The sequence below is a fragment of the Poromitra crassiceps genome, assembly GCF_964638095.1.
Source record: "Poromitra crassiceps genome assembly, chromosome: 6".
Taxonomy (NCBI): Eukaryota; Metazoa; Chordata; class Actinopteri; order Beryciformes; family Melamphaidae; genus Poromitra; species Poromitra crassiceps.
This window is the reverse complement of record NC_139627.1, coordinates 17,586,588-17,603,934: the sequence shown is the minus strand read 5'-3', so window position 1 is coordinate 17,603,934 and position 17,347 is coordinate 17,586,588. Positions and strand designations below refer to the sequence as shown.

Sequence of the window (17,347 nt, the reverse complement as noted above, 5' to 3'; positions counted from 1 at the left end):
ATTTGTTGTGTTGATTCATAGGTTCTGGCATAGTGAGGCTTTGACCCCCTGCTGAACTCTTAAAGTGGAGACTGTTTTAACCTGCTTTTAAACGCTTCCTTCTGTACGTTTTGTGTCTCAGCACAACGTGGAGCGTAACAGCCAACAGCCAGACATGCGAAACAGGTAAGAAAGTAGGAAAGACAAATAGTGAACGTCTTTCTTATCTTAGTGTGCCCTGTATGCTGAAGCAATGAGCAATGCAATCTTTACACAGAATGAGCCTGCCATTGCAAAATTGTTTTTATTATGCCAACTGTTTTGGATCTTTTAAAGGTCTTTAGTTTAGTTTAGTTTAGTTTAGTTTATTTGACATATCCGTTTAAAATACATGCAAGTCCGGCATTAAAAAAACAACAATGTCAAGGATAACACAAAAAGTCGTGGACTTGTTTCCGTTGTGGCCCTTGGTGTCAACGTATACATAAAACACTTAAAACACATAAAAATACTTACACACTTAAAACACCAAATTACATAATACATTGTGTACATCCTAACCATCCCTCCTTCCCTAACGTTACCTGTCTATTCATGGACTTTGGCTAGTAGCCATTTCCTAGCATTCACCTTAAAACTGTGTGGGTTCGTGGTCTGTTTGATGGACAGAGGCAGTTCATTCCACTCCCGTGCTCCTGTGTACGCAAAAGAGCATTGCCCCATTTTGGTTCTACACCTCGGGGGGTGCAGGTTGGCTAAGCTGTACCTAGTCCTGTGGCTGTGTGATTCCCCGGCACTGGAAAAATAGCTGCTTAGGTATGCTGGGGCCCTGTTGTTAATGACCTTGTGTACCATGTTGAGCCTATGGTCACATATGGTGTAAAGCAGGATTTCCCTTGCCTATTTGATCATAAAGGATGGTTTATCTAAACATGGTGAAAGTATCGAAATGTACGGTCAGCAACTAAATCCACACAGTCAGCGACTAAATCCACAAAATCCACATTAGAAAACCCGAGCGTCTAAACGAGCTGTTTGGACTTCTGCAACCTTGTAGCATCATAAAGGTTCTCTCATTATCATTTTTATAAAGTACCCCCCCCCCCCCCCCCCCCCCCCCCAAATGGTTGAGTGGTTGTCATTGTTTTTTACCGGAGAGTTTCCCCAACCTGTAGTTGCCGGGCAGTTTTACATTTTGGTGTTATAAGGCCTTTTTAACACATTGAGTGCCAGCCATGTTTTCATTCCTGTAGGTAAGTTGTGCCAGGGGTGTTTTTGACGATTCTGGCTCATTTTAGAACAGCCGAGGATTCTTTTCTGTTAAGAATTCATGAACACCAATCATCTAAAAATAACTAATAGAATGTGTGCTTTCTCTGTCTAAAAGAGTTAGTTTGCAGAGTTAGTAGTTATGTAGATATTAGCCGTTGAGTACAGCATGGTTTCAGCGTCTGGAAATTTATTCAGAGATAAATGGCTTTTTGTGAAACAGTCACTTTAACCATTCATTTTTGGCATCAGTAAGACCGTCAGACATTCTAAACAATAGTTTTGAACAGTAATTTCCTCCATAACAACAGGAAACACCCCTCTCATTCAAACTCCTCCCTCCGTGTGTCTTCTCCTCCTTCCTCCTGGCTCTAACAGCGGGCGTGTCAGAAGCGCGTTGCTGCTGCCTGCCTGCCTGTCTGCCTGTCGGGCAAGACGAGTCTGAAATGGATTACTGTAAAATCGCGTCGCCATTTCCTTGAATGGCTTGCTCCCGCGGTGTGTGTGTGTGTGTGTGTGTGTGTGTGTGTGTGTGTGTGTGTGTGTGTGTGTGTGTGTGTTCGCGCGTTGCTCCGCGGCTCTGGGGGGAAGGGATCTCTGTCCGTTCTGTGTGTGTGTCTCGGGCTTCTGACTGTAAAATCGCCAAGCCATTTCCGCGGGAGGCGGCTGCTTTTGGTCCCGTGGCTTTTGGGTCCCGTGGCTGTGGCTTCTCTCTGTCTCTGTCGCCACTTAGTGGTCGGTAAAATAGATTACACACATGCTCTTGCTCCAAATAGTTATCTCGAAGATGTAAAAGGGGTTGATTGATGTCCCACCGTCAAAAAAAAAAAATGTTTATGTAAGACGAGTTAGCTCGTCCTTGGCACTTAAGCGCTGGATTATGTAAGACGAGTTAGGTCGTCTATGGCACTTAATGAGTTAAGCCCATTTTAAGTCTGCACTTTTTTTTATTTTCTGCCAATTAGAATGGACACTCAGTCTTTGTGCAGTCTGTCTGATCTGTAATCAATTAGAATGGACACTCAGGGCGGGTTCACACCAGCCTTGTTTACGGTAGTCTTTAGTACGGTCCATAGGGTCGGTGTGAACGCTCCTACTCAAACTCTGGTGCGGACTAAAAACCGCGCTCTGGTTCGCCTGTGAGAGGTGGTCTCGGTCCGCTCTCAAGCGAACTCTGGAGCGGCCCATTTCTGGTGTGAACCCACCCGGACTAGTCAGAGGAAGCACGTGATTTTTTGTGTTGATTCTTTTGGTTATTTCCTGTTTTGGAAGCTCCCGCGGAAGAAGAAGCTGCTTGCTAGCTGTAGCAGTTAGCTAGCTTATCTCGTCTCGTTACCAGCGACATCACAAACAGACAAAAATGACTAGTGGCAGGGGACAAACGTGGAGTCTGTAATGTTTACTGTTCTATTGACATATAATTGTCTAAATGAACAGACATAAATTCAAATTGACTGGTTAAACGACGTGCGTCCATCTTTATTTTCTGACATGGAGTAACTGGGTGTCGCATAGTGACACGTCATCAACAATGGCCGATGGCCTCAACGTAAACTGTCGGGAGGAAGTCAGTATGGCCAATAACAGAACGAGATTTCTGCCCACATGACTTTGGTTCGTGTGGGCAGGACTAGTGGATTTTGGCCTTGTGAACGCAAACCGAACCAGCTGAAAAACGAAACAATGTATCATCCTCTTCTCTGGCCCGAACCAAGGACCCGGACTTTCTGGTGTGAACCCGCCCTCAGTTGTTGTGCAGTCTGTCTGATCTGTAATCAATTAGAATGGACACTCAGTCTGTGTGCAGTCTGTCTGATCTGTAATCAAAGGATCCCACCAGTAACACTGCTAAAGCCAGAGAGTGAAAGTTAAACGATGGTGGAAATGATAGGTCAATGACAGATAGATGAGGCAAGATATTAGGGATCAGAGACTTGTGATAGAAGCTGAGAGAGACAGACGTGAAGAGAGAGAGACACAGACGTGAAGAGAGAGAGACACAGACGTGAAGAGAGAGAGACACAGACGTGAAGAGAGAGAGACACAGACGTGAAGAGAGAGAGACACAGACGTGAAGAGAGAGACACAGACGTGAAGAGAGAGAGACACAGACGTGAAGAGAGAGACACAGACGTGAAGAGAGAGACACAGACGTGAAGAGAGAGAGACACAGACGTGAAGAGAGAGAGACACAGACGTGAAGAGAGAGACACAGACGTGAAGAGAGAGAGACACAGACGTGAAGAGAGAGAGACACAGACGTGAAGAGAGAGAGACACAGACGTGAAGAGAGAGAGACACAGACGTGAAGAGAGAGAGACACAGACGTGAAGAGAGAGACACAGACGTGAAGAGAGAGAGACACAGACGTGAAGAGAGAGAGACACAGACGTGAAGAGAGAGACACAGACGTGAAGAGAGAGAGACACAGACGTGAAGAGAGAGAGACACAGACGTGAAGAGAGAGACACAGACGTGAAGAGAGAGAGACACAGACGTGAAGAGAGAGACACAGACGTGAAGAGAGAGAGACACAGACGTGAAGAGAGAGAGACACAGACGTGAAGAGAGAGACACAGACGTGAAGAGAGAGAGACACAGACGTGAAGAGAGAGACACAGACGTGAAGAGAGAGACACAGACGTGAAGAGAGAGAGACACAGACGTGAAGAGAGAGAGACAGACGTGAAGAGAGAGACACAGACGTGAAGAGAGAGACACAGACGTGAAGAGAGAGACACAGACGTGAAGAGAGAGAGACACAGACGTGAAGAGAGAGAGACACAGACGTGAAGAGAGAGAGACACAGACGTGAAGAGAGAGAGACACAGACGTGAAGAGAGAGACACAGACGTGAAGAGAGAGACACAGACGTGAAGAGAGAGACACAGACGTGAAGAGAGAGAGACACAGACGTGAAGAGAGAGACACAGACGTGAAGAGAGAGACACAGACGTGAAGAGAGAGAGATATGAAGAGGGGCTGACAGGACGCTTGTGTTGGCCAGAGGGAAATTAAGAGGTGACGGACAATTAGAGCAGAACTAATAGCTGTGGAGGAGCCAGGCCTCCCCTCTCAGGTGAATATGAAGAGACTGGCAGACAGACAGAAGCTATGATCCAACACGACTACCTGCTTCACATCCAATAACATGTAGCAAGATGGGTCTAACTGACACTACTACCTGCTTCACATCCAATAACATGTAGCAAGATGGGTCTAACTGACACTACTACCTGCTTCACATCCAATAACATGTAGCAAGATGGGTCTAACTGACACTACTACCTGCTATCACATCCAATAACATGTAGCAAGATGGTTCTAACTGACACTACTACCTGCTATCACATCCAATAACATGTAGCAAGATGGGTCTAACTGACACTACTACCTGCTTCACATCCAATAACATGTAGCAAGATGGGTCTAACTGACACTACTACCTGCTTCACATCCAATAACATGTAGCAAGATGGGTCTAACTGACACTACTACCTGCTTCACATCCAATAACATGTAGCAAGATGGGTCTAACTGACACTACTACCTGCTATCACATCCAATAACATGTAGCAAGATGGGTCTAACTGACACTACTACCTGCTATCACATCCAATAACATGTAGCAAGATGGGTCTAACTGACACTATTACCTGCTATCACATCCAATAACATGTAGCAAGGTGGGTCTAACTGACACGACTACCTGCTATCACATCCAATAACATGTAGCAAGATGGGTCTAACTGACACTACTACCTGCTATCACATCCAATAACATGTAGCAAGATGGGTCTAACTGACACGACTACCTGCTTCACATCCAATAACATGTAGCAAGATGGTTCTAACTGACACGACTACCTGCTATCACATCCAATAACATGTAGCAAGGTGGGTCTAACTGACACTACTACCTGCTTCACATCCAATAACATGTAGCAAGATGGGTCTAACTGACACTACTACCTGCTATCACATCCAATAACATGTAGCAAGATGGTTCTAACTGACACTACTACCTGCTATCACATCCAATAACATGTAGCAAGATGGTTCTAACTGACACGACTACCTGCTATCACATCCAATAACATGTAGCAAGATGGGTCTAACTGACACTACTACCTGCTATCACATCCAATAACATGTAGCAAGATGGGTCTAACTGACACTACTACCTGCTATCACATCCAATAACATGTAGCAAGATGGGTCTAACTGACACGACTACCTGCTTCACATCCAATAACATGTAGCAAGATGGTTCTAACTGACACGACTACCTGCTATCACATCCAATAACATGTAGCAAGGTGGGTCTAACTGACACTACTACCTGCTTCACATCCAATAACATGTAGCAAGATGGGTCTAACTGACACTACTACCTGCTATCACATCCAATAACATGTAGCAAGATGGTTCTAACTGACACGACTACCTGCTATCACATCCAATAACATGTAGCAAGGTGGGTCTAACTGACACTACTACCTGCTTCACATCCAATAACATGTAGCAAGATGGGTCTAACTGACACTACTACCTGCTATCACATCCAATAACATGTAGCAAGATGGTTCTAACTGACACGACTACCTGCTTCACATCCAATAACATGTAGCAAGATGGGTCTAACTGACACTACTACCTGCTTCACATCCAATAACATGTAGCAAGATGGGTCTAACTGACACTACTACCTGCTATCACATCCAATAACATGTAGCAAGATGGTTCTAACTGACACTACTACCTGCTATCACATCCAATAACATGTAGCAAGATGGGTCTAACTGACACTACTACCTGCTTCACATCCAATAACATGTAGCAAGATGGGTCTAACTGACACTACTACCTGCTTCACATCCAATAACATGTAGCAAGATGGGTCTAACTGACACTACTACCTGCTTCACATCCAATAACATGTAGCAAGATGGGTCTAACTGACACTACTACCTGCTATCACATCCAATAACATGTAGCAAGATGGGTCTAACTGACACTACTACCTGCTATCACATCCAATAACATGTAGCAAGATGGGTCTAACTGACACTATTACCTGCTATCACATCCAATAACATGTAGCAAGGTGGGTCTAACTGACACGACTACCTGCTATCACATCCAATAACATGTAGCAAGATGGGTCTAACTGACACTACTACCTGCTATCACATCCAATAACATGTAGCAAGATGGGTCTAACTGACACGACTACCTGCTTCACATCCAATAACATGTAGCAAGATGGTTCTAACTGACACGACTACCTGCTATCACATCCAATAACATGTAGCAAGGTGGGTCTAACTGACACTACTACCTGCTTCACATCCAATAACATGTAGCAAGATGGGTCTAACTGACACTACTACCTGCTTCACATCCAATAACATGTAGCAAGATGGGTCTAACTGACACTATTACCTGCTATCACATCCAATAACATGTAGCAAGATGGGTCTAACTGACACTACTACCTGCTTCACATCCAATAACATGTAGCAAGATGGGTCTAACTGACACTACTACCTGCTATCACATCCAATAACATGTAGCAAGATGGTCTAACTGACACGACTACCTGCTATCACATCCAATAACATGTAGCAAGATGGTCTAACTGACACTATTACCTGCTATCACATCCAATAACATGTAGCAAGATGGGTCTAACTGACACTATTACCTGCTTCACATCCAATAACATGTAGCAAGATGGGTCTAACTGACACGACTACCTGCTTCACATCCAATAACATGTAGCAAGGTGGGTCTAACTGACACGACTACCTGCTTCACATCCAATAACATGTAGCAAGATGGGTCTAACTGACACTACTACCTGCTATCACATCCAATAACATGTAGCAAGATGGGTCTAACTGACACTACTACCTGCTATCACATCCAATAACATGTAGCAAGATGGTCTAACTGACACTACTACCTGCTTCACATCCAATAACATGTAGCAAGATGGGTCTAACTGACACTACTACCTGCTATCACATCCAATAACATGTAGCAAGATGGGTCTAACTGACACTACTACCTGCTATCACATCAATAACATGTAGCAAGATGGGTCTAACTGACACGACTACCTGCTATCACATCCAATAACATGTAGCAAGATGGGTCTAACTGACACTACTACCTGCTATCACATCCAATAACATGTAGCAAGATGGGTCTAACTGACACTACTACCTGCTATCACATCCAATAACATGTAGCAAGATGGTCTAACTGACACTATTACCTGCTATCACATCCAATAACATGTAGCAAGATGGGTCTAACTGACACTATTACCTGCTTCACATCCAATAACATGTAGCAAGATGGGTCTAACTGACACGACTACCTGCTTCACATCCAATAACATGTAGCAAGGTGGGTCTAACTGACACGACTACCTGCTTCACATCCAATAACATGTAGCAAGATGGGTCTAACTGACACTACTACCTGCTTCACATCCAATAACATGTAGCAAGATGGGTCTAACTGACACTATTACCTGCTTCACATCCAATAACATGTAGCAAGATGGGTCTAACTGACACTACTACCTGCTTCACATCCAATAACATGTAGCAAGATGGGTCTAACTGACATGACTACCTGCTATCACATCCAATAACATGTAGCAAGGTGGGTCTAACTGACACGACTACCTGCTTCACATCCAATAACATGTAGCAAGATGGGTCTAACTGACACTACTACCTGCTTCACATCCAATAACATGTAGCAAGATGGGTCTAACTGACACTACTACCTGCTATCACATCCAATAACATGTAGCAAGATGGGTCTAACTGACACGACTACCTGCTTCACATCCAATAACATGTAGCAAGATGGGTCTAACTGACACTACTACCTGCTATCACATCCAATAACATGTAGCAAGATGGGTCTAACTGACACGACTACCTGCTTCACATCCAATAACATGTAGCAAGATGGTTCTAACTGACACGACTACCTGCTATCACATCCAATAACATGTAGCAAGGTGGGTCTAACTGACACTACTACCTGCTTCACATCCAATAACATGTAGCAAGATGGGTCTAACTGACACTACTACCTGCTTCACATCCAATAACATGTAGCAAGATGGGTCTAACTGACACGACTACCTGCTATCACATCCAATAACATGTAGCAAGGTGGGTCTAACTGACACTACTACCTGCTTCACATCCAATAACATGTAGCAAGATGGGTCTAACTGACACTATTACCTGCTATCACATCCAATAACATGTAGCAAGATGGGTCTAACTGACACTACTACCTGCTATCACATCCAATAACATGTAGCAAGATGGGTCTAACTGACACTATTACCTGCTATCGCATCCAATAACATGTAGCAAGATGGGTCTAACTGACACTACTACCTGCTTCACATCCAATAACATGTATCAAGATGGTCTAACTGGCGTATTGTTACTGTAGTCATCTAATAAGATTGGCTGCCGGTTTGGTTCAGAAAAGCTGATTCCTGCTTTTGTAATATATTAGCTGCAAGCAAAGTCATATTGTACCTGTCTGATTTACATTTATGTTGAATCAACAAAGCAAGCAGTTAGGTTTTCTGGCCATTTCACTCTTTACATATGCATAAGTAAATACAACCTATTATTCACAGAACTGGACTTGGATGACTACAATGACAGGACCTGTATGCGCCATATTGTTTCCAATAAGGAAGGGGGGGGGGTGTTAAAGGAAACCTATCGTATAAGATTTAGAGTTGACTCTGCACAGATGGAATGAGAGCACTTCTTCTCTCCAGGAATTTCACCTTTAATAAACCGTCTTGTTCATTATTTGGGGTTCCTCCCCAGCTGTTTCTGTGCAGCTCATCTACATACCTCAAGTTTGACTCCAGTGCAGTTTGCGAGGTCTATTTTTGCAAGCTCTCTCTCTCTCTCTCTCTCTCTCTCTCTCTACACAGAGAAACAGAGGGCGAGATAAACTTCCAGAAATCCACTGGAGCCTTAATCTCAGACAAGGACCAGGAGCTGGAAACTCTGAGGAATGAGGTACAATAGACACACACACACACGCACACACACACGCACACACACACACACACACACACGCACACGCGCACACACACACACACACACACACACACACACACACACACACACATTCTCTCTGTCTTCTTATTTCTTAGGAACACTGCTTTGATGTATAATGTGAACTGATCCGTGCGAGGGACTGATCTGTGTCTGTGTGATGGTTATTGCTGCGTGGTCCCTGTAGATGGCAGTGCTGCGAGGAGAGAACGCTGTGGCCAAGACCCTGCAGTCTGCCGTGGAGACCCTGGAGAGAGACAAGGCCCAGCTGCAGAGCCGCGTTCACAGCCTAGAGCAGAGGCTCATGGGAACGCAGGCGCCAGACGGACCAGACAGAGAAGCTCCCTCTGCAGGTGAGGAGAGGAGATGTGATTCTTCACAACTCAAGAGCGTCCACACTGATATTAGAGTTTCAACCTGTTTGATCAGAGCGTCCACACTGATATTAGAGTTTCAACCTGTTTGATCAGAGCGTCCACACTGATATTAGAGTTTCAACCTGTTTGATCAGAGTGTCCACACTGATATTAGAGTTTCAACCTGTTTGATCAGAGCGTCCACACTGATATTAGAGTTTCAACCTGTTTGATCAGAGCGTCCACACTGATATTAGAGTTTCAACCTGTTTGATCAGAGCGTCCACACTGATATTAGAGTTTCAACCTGTTTGATCAGAGCGTCCACACTGATATTAGAGTTTCAACCTGTTTGATCAGAGCGTCCACACTGATATTAGAGTTTCAACCTGTTTGATCAGAGCGTCCACACTGATATTAGAGTTTCAACCTGTTTGATCAGAGCGTCCACACTGATATTAGAGTTTCAACCTGTTTGATCAGAGCGTCCACACTGATATTAGAGTTTCAACCTGTTTTCTCATTTTCATTTTCACTTCTTCAGGCGACGCGGCTCTGGAACGGCTGAGAGAAGAGAAGGAGTTTGCAGAGGGACAGGTACGGCTTATCCAAATGCATCTTATGTCTATATCTTGTTCATGTTCTCACCTGCACCATATAATCGATTTGGTTCATGGACCAAATCCTTTATTTATTCAGGTAGACTGATTTTTAGATCAAAATAGCTTTTTCAAGAAAGGACAATAAAACATGTATTTTACAAGTTCAGTCACAACAAGTGCAAACCTTTAAGCCCACAGTGCAGTGGTGTGGCCATTCATCTTTGTGGCACCACGCCCCCACCCCCCACAGCCCCCTAGCCACGCCCCCTACCCACCCCTCCAATCCCGACTCTCTACCACCTTCCTATCCCTAGCTACAGCCCCTATTCCCTAAACTCACTTAACGTCCATGAGTGTCCTGACTTGGCATTTTTCCCTGACCCCGGTGGGGCCTGCTGGCCCAACGCCATGGGAAAAACATTAGGTCTATATTGAAACAAGAATATGTCAGAAATGAATGCAGGGGGAGAACAGTCTAATTTATAAGGTGCATCGTAATGGGATCCAGACTTGCCGAGTTCTGTATTTATGGGTACAGTGTCTAAATGGAACCAGACCTGTCTGTGATCTGGTGCTGTAGTTTAATTTGAGTGTATGCGTCTGACCGTTGTCTGGTCGTCTCCCGCAGATCAACTTTCTGAACAGCGTGATCGTGGACCTTCAGCGGAAGAATGAGGAGCTGAAGATCAAGCTGAAGAAGATGGCCCTGACTGAGTTCAATGGCAACGACGGGACAGATGGGTGAGACACAGACGCACATGATTGTAAATTTAGGGATGCACGATATTGGATTTTTTTGCCGATGTGCCGATATTTTCCAACTCTTTTGGCCGATTGCCGATGCCGTTAGTGATATATGTGTGCATTTCCCCCCACCTAATTTCAGAGAACATCAAGTCTCTCCTGTAGTGGAGTTAACACATTATTATGTCTACTCTTATCATGACGGCCCACTGGCAGATGCAGACATCAATACAATGCTTTTCAAAATGAACACATTCACTGGACAAAATAAGAAAACTACTTCAACTTAGGTTATGTAAAACACGCCATATTTTTATTTAATGTAAAATTTGGGATATAAGACGCCCTTTTAATACTTTTCTTTTTTCATCTATAAAGTGGAGTGTGTCTTATATACCGGTGTGACATATATACCAGTATAAAATGCAGAGAGAGGTTGGCAATTTCCATATGTCCTTCTATCAGTGTCATTACGGATGCATGACCACATTGTTGACATAACATTGCAGCTGTCAGTCACAGCCTAGCTAGTAGCGGCACAACTGCTCACTGTTAATAAACGAGGTGAACAGATGTTGCTGTCTGAAGGTTTTGTCTGCGTCTCCTAACGTAACTATCCACACATCTCTCTCGTCCTACTCTCCCTTCACGTCTGTGGACAGCAGAGAGGCATACAAACAAACCCTGAGGATTCTATTGCCGTCATTACTATAAGCCGTGTATAATGCAGGCCACCATCGCTATTTTTTAATAGATCCTAACGTAATAATAATAACGTTCCTCCCGTTATTAACGTTGCTGTAATAGGCCGAGTCATCTCTATTGCACTGAGCAGACTGACACTCCCTCTCTCCCCTCCCTTCCCGCCGCTCCAGGCTGGACGAGGGCGTGTTGAAGCGGGAGAAGAAGCAGCCCGCCCCTCCACGTCTGTTCTGCGACATCTGCGACTCCTTCGACCTCCACGACACGGAGGACTGCCCCACCCAGGCCCAGAGCCCCGACTCGGTGCCCCACTCCACCTACCACGGCAACCCGGCCGACCACAGGCCCTACTGCGACATCTGCGAGGCCTTCGGACACGCCACCGAGTCCTGCAACGACGATCAGACCTTCTGAGGTTTCCACGACCCACGAGTCCACGACCAAACTCTTTAACTCCATTTTCACTCCGTTCCCCTCTCCCTCTATTACAGCTTTTACCGCCCAGCTCATGCCTGACACTAGCCCCCCCCCCCCCCCCCCCGCACAGCCAAACAACAGATTTCCCATATGTATTTTTATATTGTATTTATGTATATCACTGTCATCCACCGTCCTCTGTGTCACTAAAAGACTCATAAAAGCTCCACGGTTCTGAATATAACGCAGACTGCTTCGTCCAAATATGCTGCCTTGGTGCAATATCGATGTTTTGTAAGAAAAGGGACTGATCCTCTGCACTCGTTATTTGTTTTTAATGTGTGTTCTTTTGCATTTTGTTTTGTTTTGAAATTGACCACGGCTGATGTTTGCCATTCGCTCTTATCAGGCTTTATTAGTTGAGTAATAAAAAAAACAGGGATCACAGTTTAAACACATTTCAAACCCAAAAGGAAAAACGAGGCACCGGACTGACGCTTAACGCCTCGTCTCCTGTCTTCTGTATGACATTCCATTGTCTTTACGGCTGAAAACCAATCAGAGAGAACAATACTGCCATGTCAGATGTTTTACAAAGGCCTTCTGTGTTCACCTCTGGAAAGGTATTGGAGGACACAACAATACTGTGCAAGTAGTTAGCATACAGTCATAAATATTATGTAACAAGGTTTAATTACAATCCATTGCGTTCGTACACTTAATTCGTACACTTATGAGATTTTCATGAAGGAACTATACAGCGTTATATCGCACTTGCACTCCTTGTCCATAGGTTAACATACGAAAATAAGGCCACTGTAAAATAAATAGTGAGGGTTTGTTTTAGCTAGCGATGAGGTTGTTGTGTTGTTATTTATTCTGTCCGATTATGAGGCTGGCGTATTCAAGATCTGTCACGAACCACAGTGATATATGCATACAGGGAAATAAGCTAGCACTGATTCTAGTGTGTAGTCTGTACTAGGTCTACTGTATTATAAATAACATATTAAAACATGTCCTGCTACATGTTAGAGTTAAGAGGAACCCGCCCAGATGAAGACCCTCATAGAAGCCTCTAGTAACGTATTGCACTGTCCACTTTATAGATTCAGCATTCAACACACTTAAAAACTCGTAATCTAAAGGGGGAAAACATGGGGAAATCAATACAGATTAGTACATAGAATATGGACTATCCCATTTTATATTACCTGTGGATTTCATACATGTACAGTATGTTGTCCTCCTTAAAATTATACCTGTATAGCGACATTAATTTGAATGATCTTAATGTTCTTAAGCACAAGTTTGGATCATATTGAATCTTCCAATGCAACAATGTATAGTGACTGACTGACACTTTTCTTTGTAAATATCGATCAGAAGTTTCCTTCTGAAATGTGCACATAGTGCCACGAAACAAAAAAAATCTATCTCTTTTGTGTACTGTATTTTATTTTTCTGCCTCGTTGATAAGATTAACATTGTATGATAGAGATGCTTCCGCTCCGGGGAGAATCCCACCTGTATAATTATTGACTTTTAACACATTGTGTACTTTCTACTTCAGTCATGTGATGCGTCTACCTAGTGCAATGTTTTCTATGTTAACACTTTCAGGCACGTCTATAAATGGTTTCTGAAGTGTTCAAACCATTTACAGATGTGGACATATTGTAACATGTCACTGTTTTCTATGTACTGTATACTCCTCTAACAGTTCAATAGAAATACTATGAGAAAATACATTGTCTGTTTTTTTGTTTGATTTTCTCCCCAATTGTACTTGACCGATTCCCCCTGCCTGTTCCACCCCCTCTGCCGATCTGTTGTAGAATAGCACATGCTTCCCCCGATACATGTGCAGTTGCCAGCCGCTTCTTTTCACCTGACAGTGAGGAGTTTCACCGGCAGGACGTAGAGCGTGGGAGGATCACGCTATTCCCCCCAGTTCCCCTCCCCCCCGAACAACCAGAAGAGGTGCTAGTGCAGCGACCAGGACACATACCCTTAATCCGACTTCCCACCTGCAGGCACGACCAATTGTGCCTGTATGGACGCCCGACCAAGCCGGAGGTAACACGGGGGCTCGAACCTGCGACCCTTGTGTTGCTAGGCAGGGAAGCTGCCGCTGCAGTCCCCGGGTGCCCTGCATGGTCTCTGGTTGTCCTTTGCACTTTTTTTTCCCCCCCTGTCGGCCTTTTATTTTACTGCAATACTATTTAACCAAGGCAGAAGCACAAAGTAGGCCTTAACCTTACCCCGCTAGCCGGGCGCTATGAGCGAGAAGCACCCGGCTAGCCGGGTAAGCCTTTTACTCACAGATCTACTGCCTCTCACACAGCGTCAAAGCCCACTGATCCCACAGGATGGTACAGATTAGCAGTGCCACTGCTCCGTTTCATCCCCAGATCCATTACGCTCAGGCAGCACAAAGCCTGCTCCATTTTTCATGAGCTCTCAGCTGTCCTACACCGGCAGACGTAACACTGCAAACGAGTGCTGTTAAATAACCTGCAGAAGAACATGAGAGGCTCGTCTTTGAGGGCTTGTACTGAAGATCATCAACATCTGCTCCCGGCCAGAGAATCTAGCTCAGTGATTCCCAAACTGTGGTCCGCAAGGCTCCATCTGGTGGCACTCGACACTCAACAGCCTTGCTGACTGCCATCAGCCTATCCACAAATAAGATGTTTACATGCATCTGTTTATGTGTTGGTTATTTGTGGTCTGACTCGCAACAGTAGCCTACTACTATTTAGCCTTTCTGATGCTATTGCATGGTTAAATCAGTGATTTTTTTAATGGGGGGGGATTGGTAGCCACAGTGGGAAGTGGTACTTTGGAAATTTGGTTTGGTACACTACATAGTGGTACTTGGGTCTGGAAAGTTTGGGAACCTCTGATCTAGCTGGTGTTAAACTCCCATGTCGAGTTGCAAGTCTTTTTTTGATTTTGTCAAGTCGAGTCTAAAGTCATACAATTTGTGCCTAGTCTGACTCGAGTCCAAGTCATGCGACTCGAGTCCACACCTCTGGTTGACCAAAACAAACAGAAAAAGCGAAAACGTTTTGTGACTTTTATTAAGAAAACAAAACCATTGGACATGATAAAAACCAAGCACTACTGATGGAATAAATAAGTCAAACCAAACCATAAATCTGTACAAGATCTAAAGTGAAACAACATGGTCCCAAGAAAAACAACATATCTCACAGCTCTTCTTTTTTTTTTACACACAGTTATGAGCAAACTATAAGCAATCGGCTCGATCAGGTGAAAGCTACAACATAAGTGAGATTTTTTTTTTTTTAACTGAGTGTACATAATGCGGTTTATAACTGTTAATGTCAATACATAGCATTTTAAGTACCAGCGCTGCTGGACTGGGAATGAGGTATATGCTAATCCATCCAACTCAAATTTCTTTTTTCTTCTTTTCTCTCCATCCATGTGACGGCTGATTTGCTGAGATCGTCAGATCAAGTAATTCGTTAAGTACTCATATCTAGCCCGTGTTATATGAAGTCCTTGGTTTACTGTGATTCAACTGATTTCATTCAATGTTCACCAGTGAAGAGCAACTCAATCTGACGTGTGTGAAGTTGTACGTTCGAGGTCACAGGTCTGAATCCTTACTACTTAAGTTCAAGTAAATCGCACATCGATGTCGATGACAGAATCTGCACAAAGCAAATAGCTCGATGCCAGTCAAGACGTGTGTGGATTCAGCCAATTGACAGCACCTTGAAGGAGGATTAGAACCAAGCTTAAAGACTGGACCCTCTATTGTGAGCTACACAAAACCTGTAGGTCGTAGGTAAGTAGTGATACACAGGACATTTACAGAGATGAGAAGTGATAAGAAATGTACATGTCATGACTGCGGACCGGACAGGAAACCCGGTACCCGGCGCTGGTCTGTTTCAACCTTAGGGGGGGAAAAAACACAGCCAGATAACAACGGTGTCGGCGCCTAAGGCAGAAACAGAGCAGTAACCGAGGTGTAGAGAGAAACCGAGAGAAATCTCATGATCAAATCGGACTTATGATACAATAGTACTTTTGGGTAGTGTTTAAATTCCAGTCTCCAATTGTCGCAACTAAAAATCTAACAAACGTTTGTGGTTGAATATAAATATTGAAAAGAAAAATCATTAGTGACAATTATATGGCAAAACAAAACATGGCACCAAAAGTGTAATTTAAAAAAATTGTTTGACCTAAGTATGTTTAATCATAGCAACACAAGGCACACCTTCAGGACCTATGCTACCTATGCCTGTCTTCACTATTCATCTAAAGAGGTTAACTTGACCAGTACCGTCGTCTTCTTCCTCTACATACCAGACTAACTCAATCGAAAACAAGTGAATGGAGAACTTTCATGGATCGAGAAAAAAGACATCCATTACAGCAGCAAATCTATCTGTGATCGATTGTGATATACCATAACAGTGCATTGACCCTCCTGAGAAAAAAACCCCTAAACATATCCTAAACAAATATAGAACATTAGTCTAACAGGAGGCGAGTTGGGGGGATTGAAGTGATGTGGTCTTTAGGTGGAGGTTTTCCTGTAGCCACTGATCTAGGACCAGGTTAGCCTCTGCGTCTCCTGAGCTAAACCGGTGGGAGTAAAACATTTAAAACTGGTCTCAGACCAGGGTCTAGGATCAACCTCGTCCTATACGCTCGCTGATGTGGACATCGGCGTCAAATCCCCAGTGTTATTCTTTCTAAGTCACAGATGCAGGTCAGTGTTTCTCTTCTGGCCTGGGCAGGCAGCGCCACCCCCTGGTCATGGAGGGGGATTGCAGCCTGGGTTCAGAGCTTCTCTTGGCATTAGAGAGAGAGTGTGGGGAAGAAGTGTGAGGAAGCACGGAGGGGGTTAGCGAATAGAGGTACCATTCTCCCTCTGTGGCAGAGGAGTGTTACGGGGTGGGTTGCTCTGTGGCAGACGAGTGTTACGGGGTGGGTTGCTCTGTGGCAGACGAGTGTTACGGGTGGGTTGCTCTGTGGTAGAGGAGTGTTACGGGGTGGGTTGCTCTGTGGCAGACGAGTGTTACGGGTGGGTTGCTCTGTGGTAGAGGAGTGTTACGGGGTGGGTTGCTCTGTGGCAGACGAGTGTTACGGGTGGGTTGCTCTGTGG

The 17,347-nt window shown here is 44.4% G+C and overlaps 1 protein-coding gene across 2 annotated transcripts in view; it reads left to right on the top strand.

The window, feature by feature from the left end:
• The window catches only part of clip1b (CAP-GLY domain containing linker protein 1b), a 53,510-nt gene extending 39,609 nt beyond the window's left edge, over window positions 1-13,901 (top strand). For both annotated transcript variants that reach the window (XM_083638942.1, XM_083638941.1), the window contains 6 exons: window positions 122-165; window positions 9,245-9,332; window positions 9,559-9,724; window positions 10,272-10,324; window positions 10,958-11,070; window positions 11,949-13,901. In XM_083638942.1, the coding sequence (XP_083495068.1) occupies window positions 122-165; window positions 9,245-9,332; window positions 9,559-9,724; window positions 10,272-10,324; window positions 10,958-11,070; window positions 11,949-12,189 (705 nt within the window). In that variant the 3' untranslated portion in view covers window positions 12,190-13,901. The remainder of the gene's footprint in view (window positions 1-121; window positions 166-9,244; window positions 9,333-9,558; window positions 9,725-10,271; window positions 10,325-10,957; window positions 11,071-11,948) is intronic.
• Window positions 13,902-17,347: the final 3,446 nt, after the last annotated feature.